Source organism: Hypomesus nipponensis, chromosome 6 (assembly GCF_054491055.1).
Source record: "Hypomesus nipponensis isolate SF chromosome 6, ASM5449105v1, whole genome shotgun sequence".
Lineage (NCBI taxonomy): Eukaryota > Metazoa > Chordata > Actinopteri > Osmeriformes > Osmeridae > Hypomesus > Hypomesus nipponensis.
Window position 1 is genome coordinate 5,450,001 of NC_140366.1, and position 19,847 is coordinate 5,469,847.

The 19,847-nt window shown below is 45.9% G+C and overlaps 2 protein-coding genes across 4 annotated transcripts in view; both read right to left on the reverse strand.

The window, feature by feature from the left end:
* Window positions 1-12,859, reverse strand: part of vta1 (vesicle (multivesicular body) trafficking 1) — a 33,735-nt gene extending 20,876 nt beyond the window's left edge. For both annotated transcript variants that reach the window (XM_084700432.1, XM_084700431.1), the window contains exons 1-3: window positions 12,656-12,859; window positions 3,823-3,917; window positions 189-316 (exon numbers count right to left, since the gene is read on the reverse strand). In XM_084700432.1, coding sequence (XP_084556558.1) covers window positions 189-316; window positions 3,823-3,917; window positions 12,656-12,746 — 314 coding nt within the window. In that variant the 5' untranslated portion in view covers window positions 12,747-12,859. The remainder of the gene's footprint in view (window positions 1-188; window positions 317-3,822; window positions 3,918-12,655) is intronic.
* A 3,765-nt stretch (window positions 12,860-16,624) lies between these two features.
* gje1a (gap junction protein epsilon 1a) lies at window positions 16,625-18,691 on the reverse strand. Of its 2 annotated transcripts, none has more exons than XM_084700638.1 (3): window positions 18,662-18,691; window positions 17,268-17,450; window positions 16,625-17,020 (listed from the first exon to the last, which is right to left on the reverse strand). In XM_084700638.1, exons 1-3 carry the CDS (start codon window positions 18,689-18,691, stop codon window positions 16,625-16,627), a joined length of 609 nt encoding a protein of 202 aa, XP_084556764.1. The 2 variants fall into 2 exon arrangements, with proteins under 2 accessions (XP_084556764.1, XP_084556763.1); XM_084700637.1 differs by lacking the exon at window positions 18,662-18,691 and adding an exon at window positions 17,846-17,884.
* Between the last annotated feature and the right edge of the window lie 1,156 nt (window positions 18,692-19,847).

Genomic DNA, 19,847 nt, shown 5'->3' on the forward strand with positions numbered 1-19,847 from the left:
TGGAGTTTCTGGCCAGGGCCTGGTGGTTCTGAAGCTGCACAGTGATTATTTAAGGTCCCGGTTCAGTGAGAGGAGAGGGTAGATCAATCCCTTTTTAAACCCCCCTTTTCGGTGGTTGTCTGTCACGCTGTACCTGTTACCCTCCGAGGAAAAGCGAAGGAATCGCCGCGTAAAACCAAACGCCTTACTTGTGGAAGCGTCCGGATCGGTCTTCATTGTCCGCATAGAGGAACATCTTCAAGGCGTAGTTCTCGATGTGCGCGTTGCCCACGACCTCCTGGGTGATGGACTCGCTATCGTGCAGCTCCTTCTTCATCTGCAACGCAAACGTTTCCATTTTTATTAAACGTACCGCCACAGCCTGCGCGAGGCTGCTCGGCCACCAGTCTCACTTTCTCCTAGTAAGTGAGACGGGAGGGTTCAAGTCGGGTGGGGGTGGGGGGGGGGGGGGGGTAATCAGACCATGGATAAGATGGGCTTCAACTAATCTGAAAACAAGGAAATGTGAGCTGGCGGAACGCAGACTTTGTTGTAAACGAACAAGAGCGATCGATCCTCGTTCACCGTGGATCAAAGCAGCGCGTCCCTACAGGAGCTGCTGTGTTTGGTCTGCTGCCAGCTGGCTGTAGATATCAGTGATCTGCCCGGCACACACAGACACAGACACAGACACACACACACACACACATCACAGAGGACCTCCAACTGCACAGCTGCACAGATATTGCTCATCTCTCTGCCTACTCTCTGTCTCTCCCTTTCAACTGATCTGTCTTTCAGCTAACCCTCACTGTTCCTATACACACAGTGATGGGTTGCACACACACACACACACACACAGTTCTATGGATAATGCACACACAGGTGGCTACCTGTGTGTGGCTAATGTTCCTGGGAGAGAAACGCACACTTTTCAAAACGTCCATACACGTAGGAACAAACATCCTCTTTCACTCCGGAACACTCCTGTAATTAACGGGGAATAGACCGTTGGTGGAAGGTCCTTGGGGGTGGAGGCGGTGAGCCATAAGCTAATTAAACAGACAATGACCAACCCTGCCACTCGGAAATGACTAAACACTTTCTCCAAGGAACCATGCTTTTCACCTGTAAAAAAAAAAAAAAAACACAATTTGTAGGTTGCTTTGGATAAAAGCATTTGCTAAATGTATAATTTTGGGGAGTTTGTTTTATAAGGCAGCTTTCAATGAGGAACGGCCAGCTTTAAAACTAATGACTGAATTACACCTTTAAAACTAACGCGGCCACAACAATGACTTCTGGTGGACCTGTGAGAGTTAATCCCGATATAGTGGTACGTTCGACCCCCCGCCGGCTCTGCTTCCATTAGTGGTTTGTAGTGGCGTAGCGCCCGCTGCTAGCCTAGCCTCCGCCTGCTGAGCCCGCATGCTGCGGCAGAGCTAGCCCCTACTCCGAGCTGCCGTCGTGGCCAGCCAGGCGGGCTAGGGTTTCCCCGTAAAAATCACTAAAGCAAATAATACTGGTTACATTACAGCAGGTGGACCCCGCGCTGCTGAATGGACGTACTGTTCGGCGGGGTTTTTTAATGAAAGCTCAGTCGCCGGGAGACATGCCTCTCAGGCGGCTCGGGGCACAGTGCCGGGGTTTGTGCTACGGCGGAGCGCTGGCACGTCGCTGGTGAAAGGGGGCTGAGAGGTGCGCTTTGGGGAGGGGAGAGGATGAGGAGTTTGAGCCCGGGGAACCGTCGCCGTTGGCGGGACACCGGTTTCGCTGCTTCGATCAAACAACTCAAGGTTCGGGTTTGCGAGTACATGGTTGGAGAGTTGGGATGCTGGAGGGGGGGGTACGTATCAGTTCCCTGTTCACAAAGGAAGAATTATAATTGCACGTTTGATAGCACGAAAAAGAGTTGCAAAAAAGACGATTCAATTGACAGGAGATTAAATAACTAGTGGGCAGCAATTTCTTGGAATCATCCCTCCACTCAGCAAGTGACATTTTTACATGAGGTCAACCAAATCCATTTCTCCCATGTTGCGAGTATACATTTTAATGACTCCAAGCAGAATTTCCAGCATCCTAAAATGACGAGGGGGAAAAAAAATCCACCTGAGAACCCCCACAGGAAACAGTAAGTGGAGCCCCAGTATGTCTTGCTCCACTGTTGACCCAGTCATGGGGCTTGGAGGCAAGGAAGAGGGGAGGGGAAAGGGGGGTGAAAGGCTGCTGTACAGTTCACTGTCCCACCATGTCCTCGCAAAAAAAGGCCTTTAAGAGCGGATGTACCCTCTGGGGATGGGCTCTTACTTCTCTGTCAGCTTGGCAGAAGCATAACAGGAGCCGGGGAGACATCTAATGAAAACCCGGACCGTCTCCAATAAACCCCGGCCCAAGGGGACGAGGGACTCCAAGGGCCGGGCCCTCCCTCTAATTGGTTCTGGGACGTCCATAAATGATCTCCGGGGCCCTCGAGCCCCAGTAGGTTCACGGGCGCCGGCGGCCCGCTTCCTGTTTCTCTGTGTGGAGAAGCGCTGTAAAAGCTCCTGGCGTTTGAACTCCGAAGAGGCACTTAACGAGCCAGAGGTGTGCGCCGCCTCTCAGAGGAAGCCGCAACGCTAACGAACGGCCCTGGTCCGACCGACCTCGTTAGCGGCCCGGCTAGCTCGATCGTTATAAACGACTAGGGGCTGGATGGAGCTGTACTTTCACATGGAAAACTTACCGGTTATTGCATTGGACGAGATGTCATATTTCCATGTCCTTTTTTTGTGGTTGTCGCTAATACATCTGGTGGGATTCGGGCAGGGGAGGACGCGGGGTACAGAAAAGAAAGAAAGACCGGCAGAGAGAAGAGAAAAAGGAGACCTCCTTGCGCACTCGACGTCCCTGACGCCTGAATCGTGACGCGTTCGGCTGCGTAGGATTCGCAGCTAATCTGGGAAGCCTCATAAAAGAATTACGGTGACCCGAACACGGGGCGAATGTTGTTTTCACTGCGCCTCCACTCAACGCCGCGCTCGATAAGAGCGCTTGCCTGTGTTTATGCCTCACATAAGAGGCAGATGGGAGTGAAGAGCCACTTCAAAGTTCCATTTGTTCCCGATGAATGGTTTGAATGACACATGATTTCCAAAACTTTATTCCAAGACTCCGGGAATCAAAACAGAGTTTGTCTGGAGAACCTTCTTTGACGTTCAGCGGGTCTGAGTGGCAGACAACGCTTCCCTGTGTTGAGGGTGGAGAGACCCCTTGGCGCTCATGCTTACAGCTCCGACCGGACGACCTCGCCCGCCTTCACCTCCTTCAGAGGAACCGCCGCGTGGCGAAATCCTTCGTCTCTGTGTGATTCAGACCAGAGCTCTCTCTCTCTTTTGCCATGCATCTCTCTCTCTCTTCATCTTCATCTCTTTCTCTCTCACTCTTCATCTATTTACTATCTCGTTACTATTTACCATCACCCTTTCTCTCCCTTTTTCCCCTCTCTAATACACGGCACACACACACACACAAACCTACACACACACAAGCGATTCTGAAAGGAAACTGAGCCTGTCGAGAGGCCAGCACCTGACTACCTCGGTAAGAGACCAGGGAAATGTCAAGACTTTTAAAGTGCCATATGCAGCCCGCCAGGTCAAAGAGATATCTGATAACCTCGATCCCGAACCCAGACCTTATACCCAGAGATAAACGTCTTTTTATTTACTGGCTGGCACAGAAGGGGGGCATAGGGCAACACGGAGCAAGACCAGCTCCAATATCAAGCTGGCGCTCCGGTGATTTGTGCATTAGCTACGAGCAAACCCCGACCTGTATGTGGAGCTAATGTCGCTATCGTACCGTTTCCAGCTGGTCCATGAGTTTGATGAGGAACTTCCGGCATTCCGGCGTTTTGCTGTCCAGCTTCATCCCCGTCTGCATGGCATATAGCCGGCCTGGGTGGGAAGAGGAGAGACACTAGGATTACTGTGGGATCTCCGAGACGCGTCGGAGAGACAGGGGGCGACGACAGAGACGAAACAATGACACACACTTATATCACTGGCTTGTCGCGAGGGGGCACGTTTTTCCAAATGAGGGGTTTTAGCTGTTAACCCCCCAAAAATGGAGCCCATATCAAGTGTGGGGGGGGTTGGAGGTGTGTGTGTGTATAATGTGTGTGTGTGTGTGTGGATGGGGGGTTGCAAGTGTGAGCACGTGGGTGTGTGTGGAAAAGGGGTTTATGATTGAGTGTGTGTGTGTGTGTGTGTGTGTGTGTGTGTGTGTTCATATAGCAGCATGTCTAGGCCAGACAGCTGGGGTAGAGTACATGTGGACTTGCTTCTGACCAGGGCTCGTTACCCCACCCCAGCTCTGACTGGTCGACGTCTCAGCAGCTCTCGTCCACAGTGACAGCCAGTGTCAATATTTGCATTGTTAGCTATTGTCTCTCCAGTATTGTATCACTCAGCACACTCTGCTTGCATAAACACAGTCTTGGCCCGTGTGTTTTCAACGCCCGTCATCCCTCTCCCTCTTCAACTCCGCTGAGGCTGGGGCTGGGGAGAGGAGGCTACAGCGGGGAGGGGCTGGGGCTTGGTTAAGGAGGCTGGGGCAAAGAGGCTACGGCTGTGGAGAGGAAGCTGAGGCTGAGAGAGGAGGCTGAGGGCGTGGAAAGGAGGCTGGAGCTGGGGTAAAGAGGCCGGGAAAAGGGCTGGGGCTGGAGCGAGAATGCTGGGACTGGTGCCTGGGGTGCGAGGCTGAAACTGGGGATGGAGAAAGGAGGCAGGGTTCTCCTTTGTAATCCTAACCTTACTACCTGGCTGCCTCCAGCACACTGCCTGGCTGAAAAGCTCATTTGCACCCGAGGTGATGGAAGCCCTTCCCTGAGGAAATGAAAAGAGGACCCGGTGGAACGGCAAGACGGGCATAGAATAGGTTTGTCAGCTGATTACCTGCAGCAGGAACAGACTGTAACAGACAGCAACACAAACAACAATGGGAATTTGTTCTCGCCCATTACAGGGTGGGAGAGCTGCAGAAGGACAAACTAGATCTGAGAAGTGCAGACCCAGAAGGGATTTGGACCTGAGCCTCCAACAGGCAATGCCAAAGCACAGACCATTAGACCAAGACAACCTCGTCGATGATGGAGGGACGTTGTAGGGACGAGTCAAACAGAGAGAAAAAAAGTGTAAAAGAGAGAGAGATACTGTAGTGAGGAAGAGAGAGAAAGAGAGAGAGTGTCAGAGAGAAAGAGAAAGAGTGAGAGTGTCAGAGAGAGAGAAAGTGAGAGTATCAGAGAGAGAGAGAGAGAGTGCGAGTATCAGAAAGAGAGAGAGAGAAAGAGAGAGAGTATCAGAGAGAGAGAGAAAGAGAGAAAGAGTGTCAGAGAGAGAGAGAAAGAATGTCAGAGAGAGAGAGAAAGAGTGTCAGAGAGAGAGAGAAAGAGTGTCAGAGAGAGAGAGTGTCAGAGAGAAAGAGAGAAATTGCGGAGGGAGGGAGGGAGGGCTTCCCTTCAGTCAGCTCTACGCATCAATAGAGTCTTTTACTCTCAAACCCAAACATCCATTGCGACTAAATCAGCAAATGTCACTTTTCCAAAAAGTAAGGATGGAGTTTCATGCTGCGGAGAGAGTGTTATGTGAAAGGGGTTTATTTCACAGTCATTACATTGTAAACCACAGAAATAACAACTTCCCACAGGAAAAGCAAATAGCAAATACACCCAGCTGGGAACTGTTCCAGATCTAGCCAACAACCTGCCTTTGATAGGGCTCACCTTGTTATTCAAGGTGTTTTTCACGTGGGTCTTTTACTTTCAGTCAGGTCAAAACAATAAGTTGATGTGGAAAATGTCATCGCTCAAGATTTGAGAGCTCTGCGTTAGGTAGTGAATAAACCTAGGCTACCATGAAGGGGGTGGGCCAACTGCTGTTTTAAAACCACCATCTCAACATGGGCAGAGACCAGACACCTCCTGACCAATGTCTGACCGCCAGCGGCAGTTTAAAATCCCTTTTCGACCAAGATACAAGTCAACCACAGTCCTGGGATATAAAATTAAATGGTGTTGGCAGGCTGTTAGGTGAGGCGAGGCTGAACTGTGCTAGGCTAGAAGAGGCTAGGCTAGGTCAAACTATGCTAAGCTAAGCAGTGCCGGGCTAAGCCAGACTGTGGTGACTAAACCAGGAACTGCCCAGGGGCATTGAGAGCCAAATGCCGAGGCAGGCCTGTTTCCACTGTTATCTCCATCTCCACAGTGTTCTGATAACACGGGCTCCATTCAAATAACAATACAACGTGAACCCACGGAAGCAGCCGGGATAAGGTCAACCGTTTAGCAGACCAAAAATACAACCGGCAGCACCTTTCACAGGACGAGAACTGATCGTATTCAATTAAAGTCAAGTGTGTGTGTGTGTGCTTACTTTGAATGGGCCTCACTACTGTTAGCGTATTCTTTCAGGCTTTTACAACGCAGCTTGACTGAAGCAGGAAGATAGCAGCCTAATAAAGATAACCCTCCACAGAGGCCGGTCCTAAGCTACAGCCACAAAGCCTGACACCCAACAGGCCGACAACCAGCCCTCGCTTCGCAAGCGGAACGGAATTGTGATTCCTCGCACGTGTTTGGAGCAGCGGAAAAGTTACAGCAACAACAACAACAACAACAACAAAATCGACAGCCAATAAGAATTCCTGACGCGTCGATATGCCAAGCGCCAGTCGATATTTCCTAAACAGCGGACCACGGGCCTGTCCCCGGGGACCAATGTATCCCGGGCTGACTGCTGCTGCTGAACATCCCAGCAGCCACGGAACACAATGTCAGCCTTTGTCCTGCCTGCCTGCTGGCCTGCCATCATCATCACCACCACCACCGCCATCATCATCACGCCCATACAGCTTAACATCCCATTTTCCTCTCCCCTCAAACAATGCAACACAGGGGACCATTCAGCGCCGCGGCACAGAGCTGTGAGCGCACGTCCATCATCCGTCGTGCTGTGGCCTGCCAGGCCGACACTGGCTCTAGACCATCAGATAAAGATGGAGGAGAGAGGGAGGGAGGAGGGTAGAGAGCAAGAGAGAGAGAGAGAGAGATAGAGCGAGAGAGATGGAGAGAGAGAGAGAGAGAGAGAGAGAGAGAGAGAGAGAGATGGAGGGAGGGAGAGATGGCGAAAGAGAAGGGGTGGAGGGGGACTCTGGAGATGACTCTGAGGAATTAAAAGTTCCTGAGACTCTCCACAATAAGGGAATTGTTTAAGCAACTCTCATTCACAAGGATTCACTGTAGGACAGCCCAGGGCCCTACAGTCGGCAATACTGACAAACTCTGATAAAGTGAAGCTCGGTCCCGCAAAAAGCTCCAATCCCCAATGACCCAATCACGAAACGAGGTCAGACATAGTCAGCAGAACATGGCGTTCCACCTTACTGGGAGACCCTGGGTGGACACTTCGAAGCAATGCAGAGAGTACGTGCTTGCGTGAGAGCGGAAGCCTTTTTGACATTGTTTTGACGAGTATGAACTCTCACTTCTGAAACAGGACATCGTCCCGGACCGCTAAGGGAACGCCGGCGCTTTGAAGACGGGCGCCCATGACGCCTCAGACAGCTCAAAGGCTGGCGGGTTCACCTCATCTCCACAGGAGCGCCTATCATCTCCCAGGAACAGAGGATACCAGCGGCCCTGTCGACAACACTTCTGTCAGGACTGGATCTCCCCAGTCCTATCCATCCCCACTGGCTGGGTCACTGTTGGAGCTGCGACGGGGGAACTGGATCTCAGATTGAAGATGAAGCTGCGATCGCTGGAGCTTCAGAAACGAGTGCCGAATGTTACTGGGAGTACTCGCGAAAAAAAGAGATCTTCTGAATTCGAGGTATAGGCTACGTGCTTGCCCTGGCACCGTTCCCTTCGTACGTAGGCTTGACGTTAGCCATAAAAAGACTGCGAGCGAGGGAACAAGTGACGCCCTCCCCCTCTCTCTCAGAATCGTGTTTTCTGGTATTCTGACTGGCATATGCTGCCAGCAGCAGAGAAACAGAATTGTGTATTCTGGAATGCTAGCCCGCGCACTCCAGTCCACTACAAGGAGGTTATTATGTGGAGTCTGGGGCTGGAGGGGCGGCTGTTGCGTCTGAGTTGCTGGAGCCTCTCCAGGAGGCAGCAGGGGGAATCTGTCAGAGACAGAGCCTTTTCTATAGGGTTAATACCAGGACCAGGAGCAGGAACAAGCCCAGGCCCAGGCCTGCTGCAGGGGATGGGAATGGGGATTGGGGCTGAGACATGGGGGGGGGGGGGGGGGTAAGCCTTGCCATTAGCCTTTGCAAGGGGACAGGATACAGAATACAGGTCCTGTGAGGATCCCAGTCCAGGGGAAAAAGAAGTTTGGTCCTTTTTCCTCTCAGCGGCAGTTTAAGATCTGACGCAAAAAAAGAAAGTCCACAAAAGGCCCCATAAACCCACTGTAAGAATATCATGTTCTGTAGTACATCTGAAGAGCCTCAAAGTCGATGTGTTTTCTGCCGAGGAGAGATATGAAACCCCTGTGCTGGCAAATCCTGCTCAGCTGCCAGGAAAGATGCTGTAAAGGGTCAATCACAGCATACTTAAGCTTCATTCACACAGAGAGAAACACAATCAAATTCAAATGAATGAAGACAAACTGTCGGCCACATAGGTTACATCATGTGAAATGAAATCTGGATGTTTATTAAAAGAAAACCATCTTATAAACCACTAACCAGTCTGATTAGTCAACTGACGGCATGAAATCTGGACTTGGCTTGCGATAATTAGTCCAGCCCAACAAACACACTGCATATAGAGTATGCAGCAATTTCAATTTCATTGTAGTCAGTTTGTGTCAAATTGGCACAAACTGAGTAAGTGACAAATTGGCACAATTACTAGTACAAGTCCTACATTGAAGCTTGGCACTGTAGAAGACTGACCAAAACAGTCTCCATTAGGCTTGGGGGTCTGAATCCTGAGTTTTTAAGAAGTGCTTCTATTTGGCAAGACCTTGTTATAGGATCTCAATCTAACGTATTCCAGGCTATCCTAATGTTATACCACAATCTACCCCTTGACAGAAACGTGTATATGAATAGGCCTGCTTTAAAGACTTGAAGGTAGATAGATACCATCCATTGCTTGTGGCAACAATGAAACAGATCTGTCGTGAGTCCCGATTCGAGTTTTGTCCATTATTGGAGCTTTGAGGCTAGCCTCGCGCGAGTTTGGACCTCTGCAACAGTGCCCGCCTACTCGTCTTACATTTACATTTAGTCATTTAGCAGACTTACAGTAAGTACAGGGACATTCCACCCGAGGCAAGTAGGGTGAAGTGCCTTGCTTAAGGACACAACGTCATTTAGCACGGCCGGGAATCAATCTGGCAACCTTCAGATTGCTGGCCCGATTCCCTCACTGTTCAGCCACCTGACTCCCTCTGTCTTGCCACTGGAGATGAAGCCAAGCCACAAAGACGATGAGCGACATCAGGTCACCATGAAACGCTATAGCAACGACGCTATACGAGCAGCAGCCTGGCGGAACGTGAACTCCAACACAGAACAAACTCTGATCATCTCCAGGTTCAGAAGACAGTCACCCCCCCCCCCCCCCCCGGTCAACCTGAATATACAAGCCCGGTCAATCGCCCCCCGTTAAAGAAACCATGTAGCCTTGTCCGTGCCGCTGTTGAGCCCAGAGCGCGGGTGCCTTGCTAACCCTATCCATGTCCCAGAACAATGGTGGAGTCACTCAGCTGTATGCCGTTGCTGACCTCCAGTGGCATGCAGAATTACTGGACCTCGTTGATGCTTTCACACATAGCCTTACTGAAGACTGGCTAACCTACAGTTAAAACTGCTGCTCCTCTATGAGCTGCGCTCTGCTGGCTGCTCTATGGTTGGTTGAGTTAGAGACACGCTAGGCTAGGTTCACGCTTAGTTGCTCAGAGACAAAACCCCAGCACTGGTTTGCTGCTGTCTTCCATTGACCATTGAAACTAATTGGACACATTGATTCAAACACTGTCTATACCAAGAGTACATTTGGAACATAATCTCATTATTTTGGACCTACCAATGAGATCTGGCACAGTGGGGTGGTGTCACACTAACAGCTGTGCCAGAACTGGAAAAACCGGCTCCCCTGCATGAAGCTGTGCGGCTCACAGCACGTCCACCATGACCATTAGCCTGACACGGTCTTTGTCCATTATCACATGCCTAATGAGCCATTGTTCCCATTGGTCGAGGGCAGCATCACTCACAGTGGGTATCCTATCAGGCTCCAGATGGAGGGCAGCCTTTTAAGTCTTCATTCTGCCGGTAATTTAAAGGTTCTCACACTCTGTTAAGTACACAATGTAGCCTATTTTTTTAATGATTACAAGTTATATAATGTCATACATTTGGACCAAAAAGAAAGTGTTGCTAACTGCAAGAACATTTCCAACCAACTATGTAACATACCTTGTTAACCATGAAATTGCTATTTGTGTTAACATTTGGAACGAATCGGCACAGAGGGGAGAAGGGGAACCAATAAGAAAAAGGTTCCACCACAACTACCACTTTCAACATATCGGAGGGGGTGTGGTGGGAGGAGGGGAGGGAAGAGCAGACAATCGGGACAAATCGTCCATTTCCACATCATATGCAGATAATGGGATGTTTTTGTCTTTCAACACAACTGTTTGTTTTAGAACAAATGAATAAACTACAGCTGAACTCGTTGCCCTGTACTTAAGTAACTAACAGGCTAATTACTTTACAGATAATCATCTTGGTAAAGGTTAGAATTAAATTTGATCAACAACAAAATATATATTTTTTAGATGGTCACCTTTACGAAACATAAAACTGATCAATGTGCACTATTTATCATTCATTTCAAAAAATTAGACCTACGCTCAGCATTGTTCTTGTGGGGATAGACATTTTAATCAATATTTTAGCAGGGAATCCATTAGAATCCAGGGTATCTTATTCAAATGGAGCACTTCTTATTATGTATGAGTGTGTAAGATCAAAAGGACATGAATTCTTCCAAGTAGCTTTTAAGCCTACTGAGCCCAGCTGCAATATGACATTGATACCTACACAGGTACTACGGGTGGTTGACGTGAGCTCAATTCCAAAGTGGGGGGAAAAAAGGATTTCTCAAATCAATGTGAAATAACATATCGCTCCTTCAATTTCAAGTCCAAATGTAATGTGGCCCCATTGGTGTCCTTCATTGTTTCACATTCAAACTTTTTCACGTGCTACTTCTAATGTCCTCTGGACTGACATCCCTTCTCCTGCTAATTCAGAGATGAACAGACAAACGAGAATACTTTGTGCTGCTGGGGGACACAAACAACCACCAACACTAACGATGTGGGTCCATTTCACTCTGACGAATCAGCGTCGTCTCTTATGGGATCTGTCTGTCCACAACACGCAACACAATGTGCACTTGAATATGTCGTCGGTACAACCAACCAGCGGCTAAAGCTTGTGACTGGTTCCAGTCACATCAATTTAACACAGACAGCAGATAAAAGAGAAATCAGGAAGAGAGCCTGTGGTGAATATGCAAATAATGTGCTTCACAGTCATTAATATGTAAATACTGCCCGTGTTCAATCTCATCCCAAAACATGATGAAAAAGAAGACATCACAGTAGCAGAGACAGTTTGAAGCCACAGCCTTAAAATCATACACGGCACAACTAGAGCGTCTCTGCCCAGTACATCTCTCGGACCAATGGGATGCTCTTGATCAAATGAAGTTCTGCCAAACACCTCGAGATCTACCTCGAGATCTAGCATCCTGTAGGCTTGAACCCATGGCCTATTTAGGCTAATGCACCCGATTCTAATCATTTGTTGGCGGATAGCTGAATGGTTTAGAATACAGCGTCACACGTCAGGTTGGAGCAAAACTAACCTAATAATTTAAGTTCTGGCTTTGACACGTCACCCAGGTTTGATTCCACATTGGCCTTGGTTCTACAAGACATTATTGTCTAACCGACACTGATAAATAAACGATATGCCATGAATAAAATATGTGTTAAGTGTTTAAAATACGTATGTGTATGTTGTAGCCTACTCTACGTAGGATACTGGAGTGGAAGAAACTGACATGTAGGCCTAAATGATATGACTCGCCATTAAGAACAATACTTTGGTGAGGTGGGGCTGGGTAGGACTAACCACACTGACGCAACCACAGATGAGCGTTGATAAACCATGATTACTTGGTTCAGTTTAAGCGTAGTGATAAGACGAAAGTACTGTCATTCGAGTAGCATAGCTTGGTTAACTTAAAGTTAACTTGATCGCCAACAATGAGTGTGAATGGTCATTAAGTTTACGTTTGGAGCAACACTATCTCTGTGGATCCCCAACTAACCAGGGTTACTAACCAGAAGTCCAATTTTTCCTAGTACAACTCCTAGGAACTAGCTAGCTAACGGGTTGTGTCTGTTCAGCCAACAACAACAATTACCAACATTCTCTATTATTCTTTGTGTAATCGCCGTATAGATATAGACAGCAAACCAACAAAATAATTGACCGATTTAGCTACCCACCCACTTTCATATCTGGCAATCTCAACATATGAAAGAGCTAGAAACCCAACAATAGCTCACTATGCTAAACATGTTCACTACAAACTCACAGTAATAGGCCACGACAGGATCCCTTTTCTCGTGCTCCTGTGCTGTTCTTAGATGGTGCTGAATGGCTTTTAGCTGTGGAGGGAGAGCCATATCCCTGAATATAATGTCAAAAACACACAAAAAGGTTAACCGACATCAATATAGCTACTTAGCTAGCTTGTTATTGTTTGCAGTCGCTTCCGCACTTCCGCATCCGTATCCTGAGGGTGTGCGCGTCATCAAAGCCACCAATGATGTTGCTGCTATGTGTTCCTGTAACTACTTCCTGTGTTATCCATCCACATTTCATTCACTTTTTTCAGATAAATAATTGCTCAATTGCCTAAGAATCTCTTCAATAATGCCAAGAATCCCTGTGTGTCCGTCTGTCTGTGTTTGTCTGTGTATTTTTTTTTACCGATTATCTCAAGAACCGGGCACTCTGCAAATTTCATATTTTGCAGGTTTCTTTTTTATAATCCAATAGAGTGCAGTGCAGCATTTAACGTTGTATGAATAAGCATTTTTCAACATTTTCAAAAAACTCCACCTAGCGATGGATCTTTTTCAGCCATGTTGAGAAAGAAAATAGGGACATTTTGTTTCTTATTTAGAAGCAAATTCACTTTTACAACCGATATGGCCATATTATCAGTTGCTTGGGTTTTCTTTATGGTGCTGGCTAGCTAACAGAATGACAATATAAAGTGGATAGGCTACTTCAGTATTGATCAGTGGATTTAGTTACATAAATTAATGTGTTTACAGATGTCAAAACTGTGAAACTTTCGTACGCACGTAAAACTTTTCTTGTCCAGACGTGATAGGTTCTCGTCGGAACGAGTGTCCTTTTTTCAGGTTCCTTCAGGGGCTTTAAACAAAACTGCCTCTGTACAAACTCATACCACCAAATCAAACATTACAGCTGCATCACGGACTATTCCTACCACTTTAGCATCCTTGGTCAGTTTCCTGAAGATGGATGTATCGATCCACAAAAAAAGACAGGAACAATGTTCGTACGAATTTAGTCTCCTTGGTAGGTTACCGTGTCTTATGCAAATTGCAATACAGAAAATACAAGACAATTGTACAGCATGACACAGCACAAAGGAAAAAATGCAAACGGGAATGTAACCAAACACCCCTAAGGCAGAACATTGTGAATTATGCCTACAATTATAACAACTGGCTCAACCATCATGCATGTAGGCCTAATGACTTCTGTTATCTAAATGTCTAAATGTTTGTGGTGGCAAGAGAATTTAACAGAACCAATTCAATAAATTTTAATCAACATAAGCAATTGATAACGGATGAAACAGCAGACAAATGAAGGCTACATAATCAAGCATGAATGACACCAGAGCATTGGCAATTTGTTTAAAATAACGATGAATTGCTATTATGATGTGCAAACGTGACTAAAATGGATGATGTCGGGGTTGAACAGGTATGACAGAGAATTTCATTTGTGATCTGAGACATATAAGTAGCCTACCAAAGCCACTGAAAAGAACTGTCATTACCAGCTACATCTAGGGCACTGCACTATCCATCTATAATTCCAGAAATCTGTGTGTCACCGACATCATTGGGCCCTATCTATAATTCTAGGAATCTGTGTTTGTGTGGTTCACTGATAATCTTAATAACTGACTGCATCACGGGCACTTTGCACTTTGACACATCACAGTGCAATGCCATACCAAGAGATTTTCATTCATTCTATATTATTGTATGTTATAGACCTACTAAGACTAGCCTGGCTCTGCCCTCCTACATACTTCTGCTCAATTTGGATTTTGCTACGGTACTCGGTCTGGCCATTCGGTACGCAAGTCAGATTTTTCAGGTTGATTTTTGATCTACCGGCGAATCAGCGAACAGAGGGAGTGGCTGAGAACATGATGTTGATGCCGTGCGCAATTTTGTGTTGTAGTTCCGTAATGGCGGCGGAAAAAGATGCGAGCAAAGCCATTCTGTCCGTTGTGGTGACACTGCCAAATATCTATAAACTAAAGCCGGAGCAAGAACAAGTTTTGTTTGTGACCATGATGTTGTGGCCCTCCTCCCCACGGGGTTCGGGATAGCTAGCTCTGTTACAATAGTGGTGAAGGAATTGGCTAAGGCAAACACTAGCGATTGGTTATGGCAGATCAGAGTGGCTCTGGGCTGATCCAATAGTTTTAAACTTCAACAGAGTACCCGCCTACAGGGAAGTCAACGCTTGTCAATGGAGCGAGGCCAGACTCTCTGTACAAATGAAATATAAGAGAGTCTGGTTAGGGCCAGGCTAGACCACAAGTGAGCTGAAAAAGAAAAGGCCTTGTCATACAAATCATTTGGTCAATATGACAACACTTCCAGAAGAATCTTGTCACCTGTTAAAAACATGTTTTAAATTAATCGTCTTATGACACAAAATGATCGTTAGACATGAAACAACTATCTAAAACATGACTAGTCATAAAATGCCCCTTTTATTAAACAAAGCTGAGATGTACAGTACAGTATGCATGAAATACACATCAGAGTCAAAACTGAGACAAAAAATGAAATATGTAAAGTGAGATAAATTATCCTTTAAGAAACTAAGAAAACTAAACATTGCAAATATACGTTCGCAAAACTAAAACATAAACATGATCAATATATTCTCCAGTGTTTATTTCTTCGGCCTTGATAGGACAGAAGCCGAGGGGAATCCAATTGGCCCATTTGACCGTGTAAAGAGTACAGGCATCACTTTGCTATGCACATTTTCCACGTCCCCTCAAATATTAATAAAATATAATCCATTTCTATTCCAAAGCGAGTTAATCTGATTGTACAGACTTTTGAAGTTGGCAGTGTCCTTGACATCTAGCAAACCTAGTCCAGGACTCAAAACAATGTTCAACAGGTGTGTCTCCATTGAAGTTGCTCTTTGTTACTCTGCTAGATCTTTAGACAAAACTAGATTCTAGAGCCTGGCCAATAGAGGCACACTTTAAAACCATCCACCTTCAATAGAAACCAGAACATAGAATGCCATGTTGTACCTGAGATGATACATGTAGCTGAAACTTAATGACAAAAGTTGGATGGATGCCTGATAGTAACTTGTAGATACACAACAAAAGAGGTAATTTTCAGTACGACAACAACACCGATTGTCAATCTAAAACCTTTGAGATTACCAATATCTATCACATTGTGCCCAGTATTCTAATCCACAATTGCTCGTTTACCACAGGTTGTTGATAAAATGCATGACAGATGTGACGTCATGGACAACCACGTCTTGAACTGGAATAATGTAAATATATACTGTAATTTTTATATTTCTATCAACAAAAGATATTCCTTTTTTTATTTAGAGCCTCATAGGGTTCGAGACCTGATTATACTGTACTATACAGACACTGTCAGGACTGTAACGTTTTGTAAATAATTTTGCCTGCCTTTTTTTTTTATCAATAAGGATAATACTGGGTGTCTGTCTATGTCTTGAAGTGAGATCCTATTTCTTGCATTTGACATTGGGTTTCATAACAGTAATCCTTGACAGAATGCTATGATTTATGGACATGGCAATGACAATATTACTGTGGTAGTCGGGTTTGTCAGAAATACGTCAGTCCTTTTTAAAATCAAATCAATTAATATTTTTGGTTCAAGCTCTGCATTATTGGCTAGAGTGAGGAAGATAGGAGAACAACTATTGAAGTGTGTCTCTCTCGTAGTCCAATGACTAATCATTTTACAAGTACATTCCATCATCAGCCAACCAGTCACAGTTGGTCTTCTGAACCAGTTATTTGAGACAACGAAAGGGATTATGGGATTCGGACTCTTTGCGCATCCAACACAGATTCAGCAGAGGTATGTTGTTTTTTTGTGTTTGTTTTTTCTTGCCTTATTGTCAGTGCGAGTCAGACCTGCGCAGCTGAGAAACACAGAGATGAGAGCTAAGATCTATGACCCAATCAATGGCTTGACCCAGGTCATTGATTGGTCAGGTACCCCAGGCGCCTGCAGAGTATCTCAAAGACCTCAGCCACACAAAGCAGCACCGTGATCACGGTAAAGGTGTACATCGCGCTCAGAAATATGGTCTTCTCAAAGTGTTCTGGTACCATGCACTTGGTGACGTTAAAGGCCTTCTCCAGAGCGCTGGCATCACACATGTAGAGAGGATGGACCTGGAAGCCAAACAGGTGACTCTGAAGCCAGAAGGCAAAGACCTCCAGAACGATCCGCAAGAGAACCGAGATTATGTAGAAGACGGTGTAGATAGGCCTCTGGAGGATCTCCTCCTGGTCGATGTTCTTGCAGGCTGCGTAGAGGTGGAACACAGCACCCGGGACTAAAACTGTCACCAGCTGTAATGCCCAGAATACCTAAGGAACACGGAGAACCTTTAAGTTACCACGCTAGAAGACTAGGTTAGGGTTATGGTTCGGTTCTAGGTTCTCTTTGCAAAAGGCCCTTTTTGCAGACAAATGCATGTGTGCAAGCAAGAATATGTCCGAGACAAGATAACACTTTTCCATATCCATTTACAACACTGCATGACTGATGAACTCACTCCATCTGGTCAAGAGATGTATAATGTTGCTTTGCAGTCGAGGGAAGCAGCAGTCTTACCTGTGGTGTTATGGGTCGGAACTGATTGTAGCAGTACAGGTTTAACTCTCGCCTGTCTGGGTCACAGCTGAAGTGGAGGGCTTCATTCCCATACACAGCAAACCCCAGAACCCCAAGGAAGAACATCCGCACAGAGCCAAAAAACAGCGTGTGAAACTGGCCTATCACTGTCGGAGGCCTGAGCTGGAAAACGAACACACAAAGCAACCACCACATACAAACAAATAGAAAGCTTTGAAAAAACACTTTTATCCTTTGTGAAATGCACCTGCATGATGGCAGGGTATGCAACAAAAATATTATACATAATAGTCGCGCATCCTCTGTTGAGGATGTCAAAAAACATTTTTTACAGAGGAATACAAACAAAACAACACAATCATACTGTAACTGCCTACATCACAACGAACTGATTCAGAATCCATCTTAATAATTTTGTTCAAAGGTTGCTCTACCCTATAGGCCTACTGGTAAAGACAAAGAAAATGAAGGGCCACTTTGATCTCAAAGAATATAATGTTACTTCAAAGAAACAGTTTCTTATTAAAATCCATTATATCCAGCCATATTATACTTACACATCCCTCGTAGAAGTTCCTAATGTAGTTTAAAGACATAACTAGGCCTCTAATCTCCCCTGCTCCACTGTACAGTTGCGCGTGGCCCTCATTGCTGACCGGCTGGCACGAGCCACAGGCCAAGCTCTGATTCTGAAGCTTCTAATGGCCTCGCACTAACCGCTGAAACCCGGTGTCAATGCATATTTGTCTTTTATCCGCCGTCCCTTCCATCAATTTACTCACTCAATAGAAAAAAAGACAAGAGCGAATATAAACAAAAGCAGGGGGCATGTGATCCGCACATAATCCCCAATGATCTGTCAGCGAAAAAAACTACTCTTGTGTAACACAATGGGAGAGAGAAAACATGTAACAAAACAATACGTTTGTGGCAGTTACGTATAACCACAAGTTATTCGTTATGCTGAATCATTTAAAAACTAATTCGAATTTTGTATCTATTTTTCTCTCTCAGTCCTGTATTTCTTTAACATGACGAATGGCATTTGAAATGTTGTAAACGTCCTCTGTGAAGTGTTGTAATAAACAAAAGCCTAATAGCCTACATTAGCTATTCTTTGAAAGAGCAAATTGTGCCCAAATTATCTCAAAGTGGCTGGTTAGAAGAAGCATAACTTCCATTAGGCATTTTAAAAAGAGACTTCCAATAGCTCGAACTATAACGCCTTCAAAATAATCCCAATGACAATAGCCAGCTACACACCCTGCACTGTAAATACTTCTGGAAGATCAGTCAGGACGTTTAATTCTTCCCCTTCCCAGCCAGAAAGACAAGGTTCAAGTAAATCAGGTAATAACATGAAGTCCACACACCAACCGTAATCCTGGCGGAGTGTTGTTCATTCCCCACTCTGTGTCAGTACCGGGCAGCCAAACTCATGCCACTCGTGCGCTCCGGAGGCGAGTCCTGCGTGGAGAGGACCATGCATGGTGGATGGATGCGCGTTTTTTTCTGAACGCCTATGTGTCAGAGATTTAACAACAGACCAAAATGCACACCATGGGTGATACCAGGTATGTAGGACAGTAAATGGAGAGCATAACAGAGAGAGAACCTAATAACCTAAAGAAAGATGAACTCTATCGGAGCATTCGGTCATGGGACACGTGATAAAAGCGCAACGCAAGCGCTTGACTGTTGCTGTGTCATATCGGCCATGATACATTGGCTACCTTGAGAGACGGAAATTGCTTTTGTGCATGGTTGCATTAAAGATAATAAATTATTACAAAATATAACACATGAATATATGTTCATCCATCTTATAACAAGGCCGCATTACTCAACACTTGCATTCGCGAACCCTTCATTTTAAGTAATTGGTTTCAATGGTTCCATAAATTAAATAAATAAAAACCTTATTAGGTTATTGGCTACTGACATTAACTTGACTTCGTTAAATGCCAAACATATCATACTACGTCTGATAATACATCATTAGAGAGAAAGGGAAGATGAAGAAGAGGAATGAGAGACCAGATGAAGATGTACGAGACCTCTTTCTCTCTCTGATGTATCTTAACATTTCCACGCCAACACACAGGCATGCACGCAACCTCCCCTCTCCCCCAACACACACACACACAGTTCATCTTTTCAGGGGTCACTTCCTCAGTTCCATAAAGTATATGCAGCTGCATTCTATGCCGCAAGGATAAACCATCCTCATACCCCGCGTCAACTCGCTCTAACTTCATTTCTTTCACTGCATTCCTGATTTTGCATTTGCTGGATCCCTCCCACCCCCTCCCGCGGCTGAAAGAGTGCAGCAATAGCTCTCCCTTAATGCACCTCTTGCTCAAAAGTGACAACAAATACACCTGCACAGATCCTTAAGTAATCGTTCTCCTAGCCCACCAGACAGCACAATGAGGGGATTCAAATGCCCAGAATCTCGTTCGTAGCTTCGCATGGCTTTATTCACTAACCTCTGCTAACCAAAACATGCAGGGAAGGCCTATTCATTAAACTTGAGTTATTTGTTCTCAAATGACAATG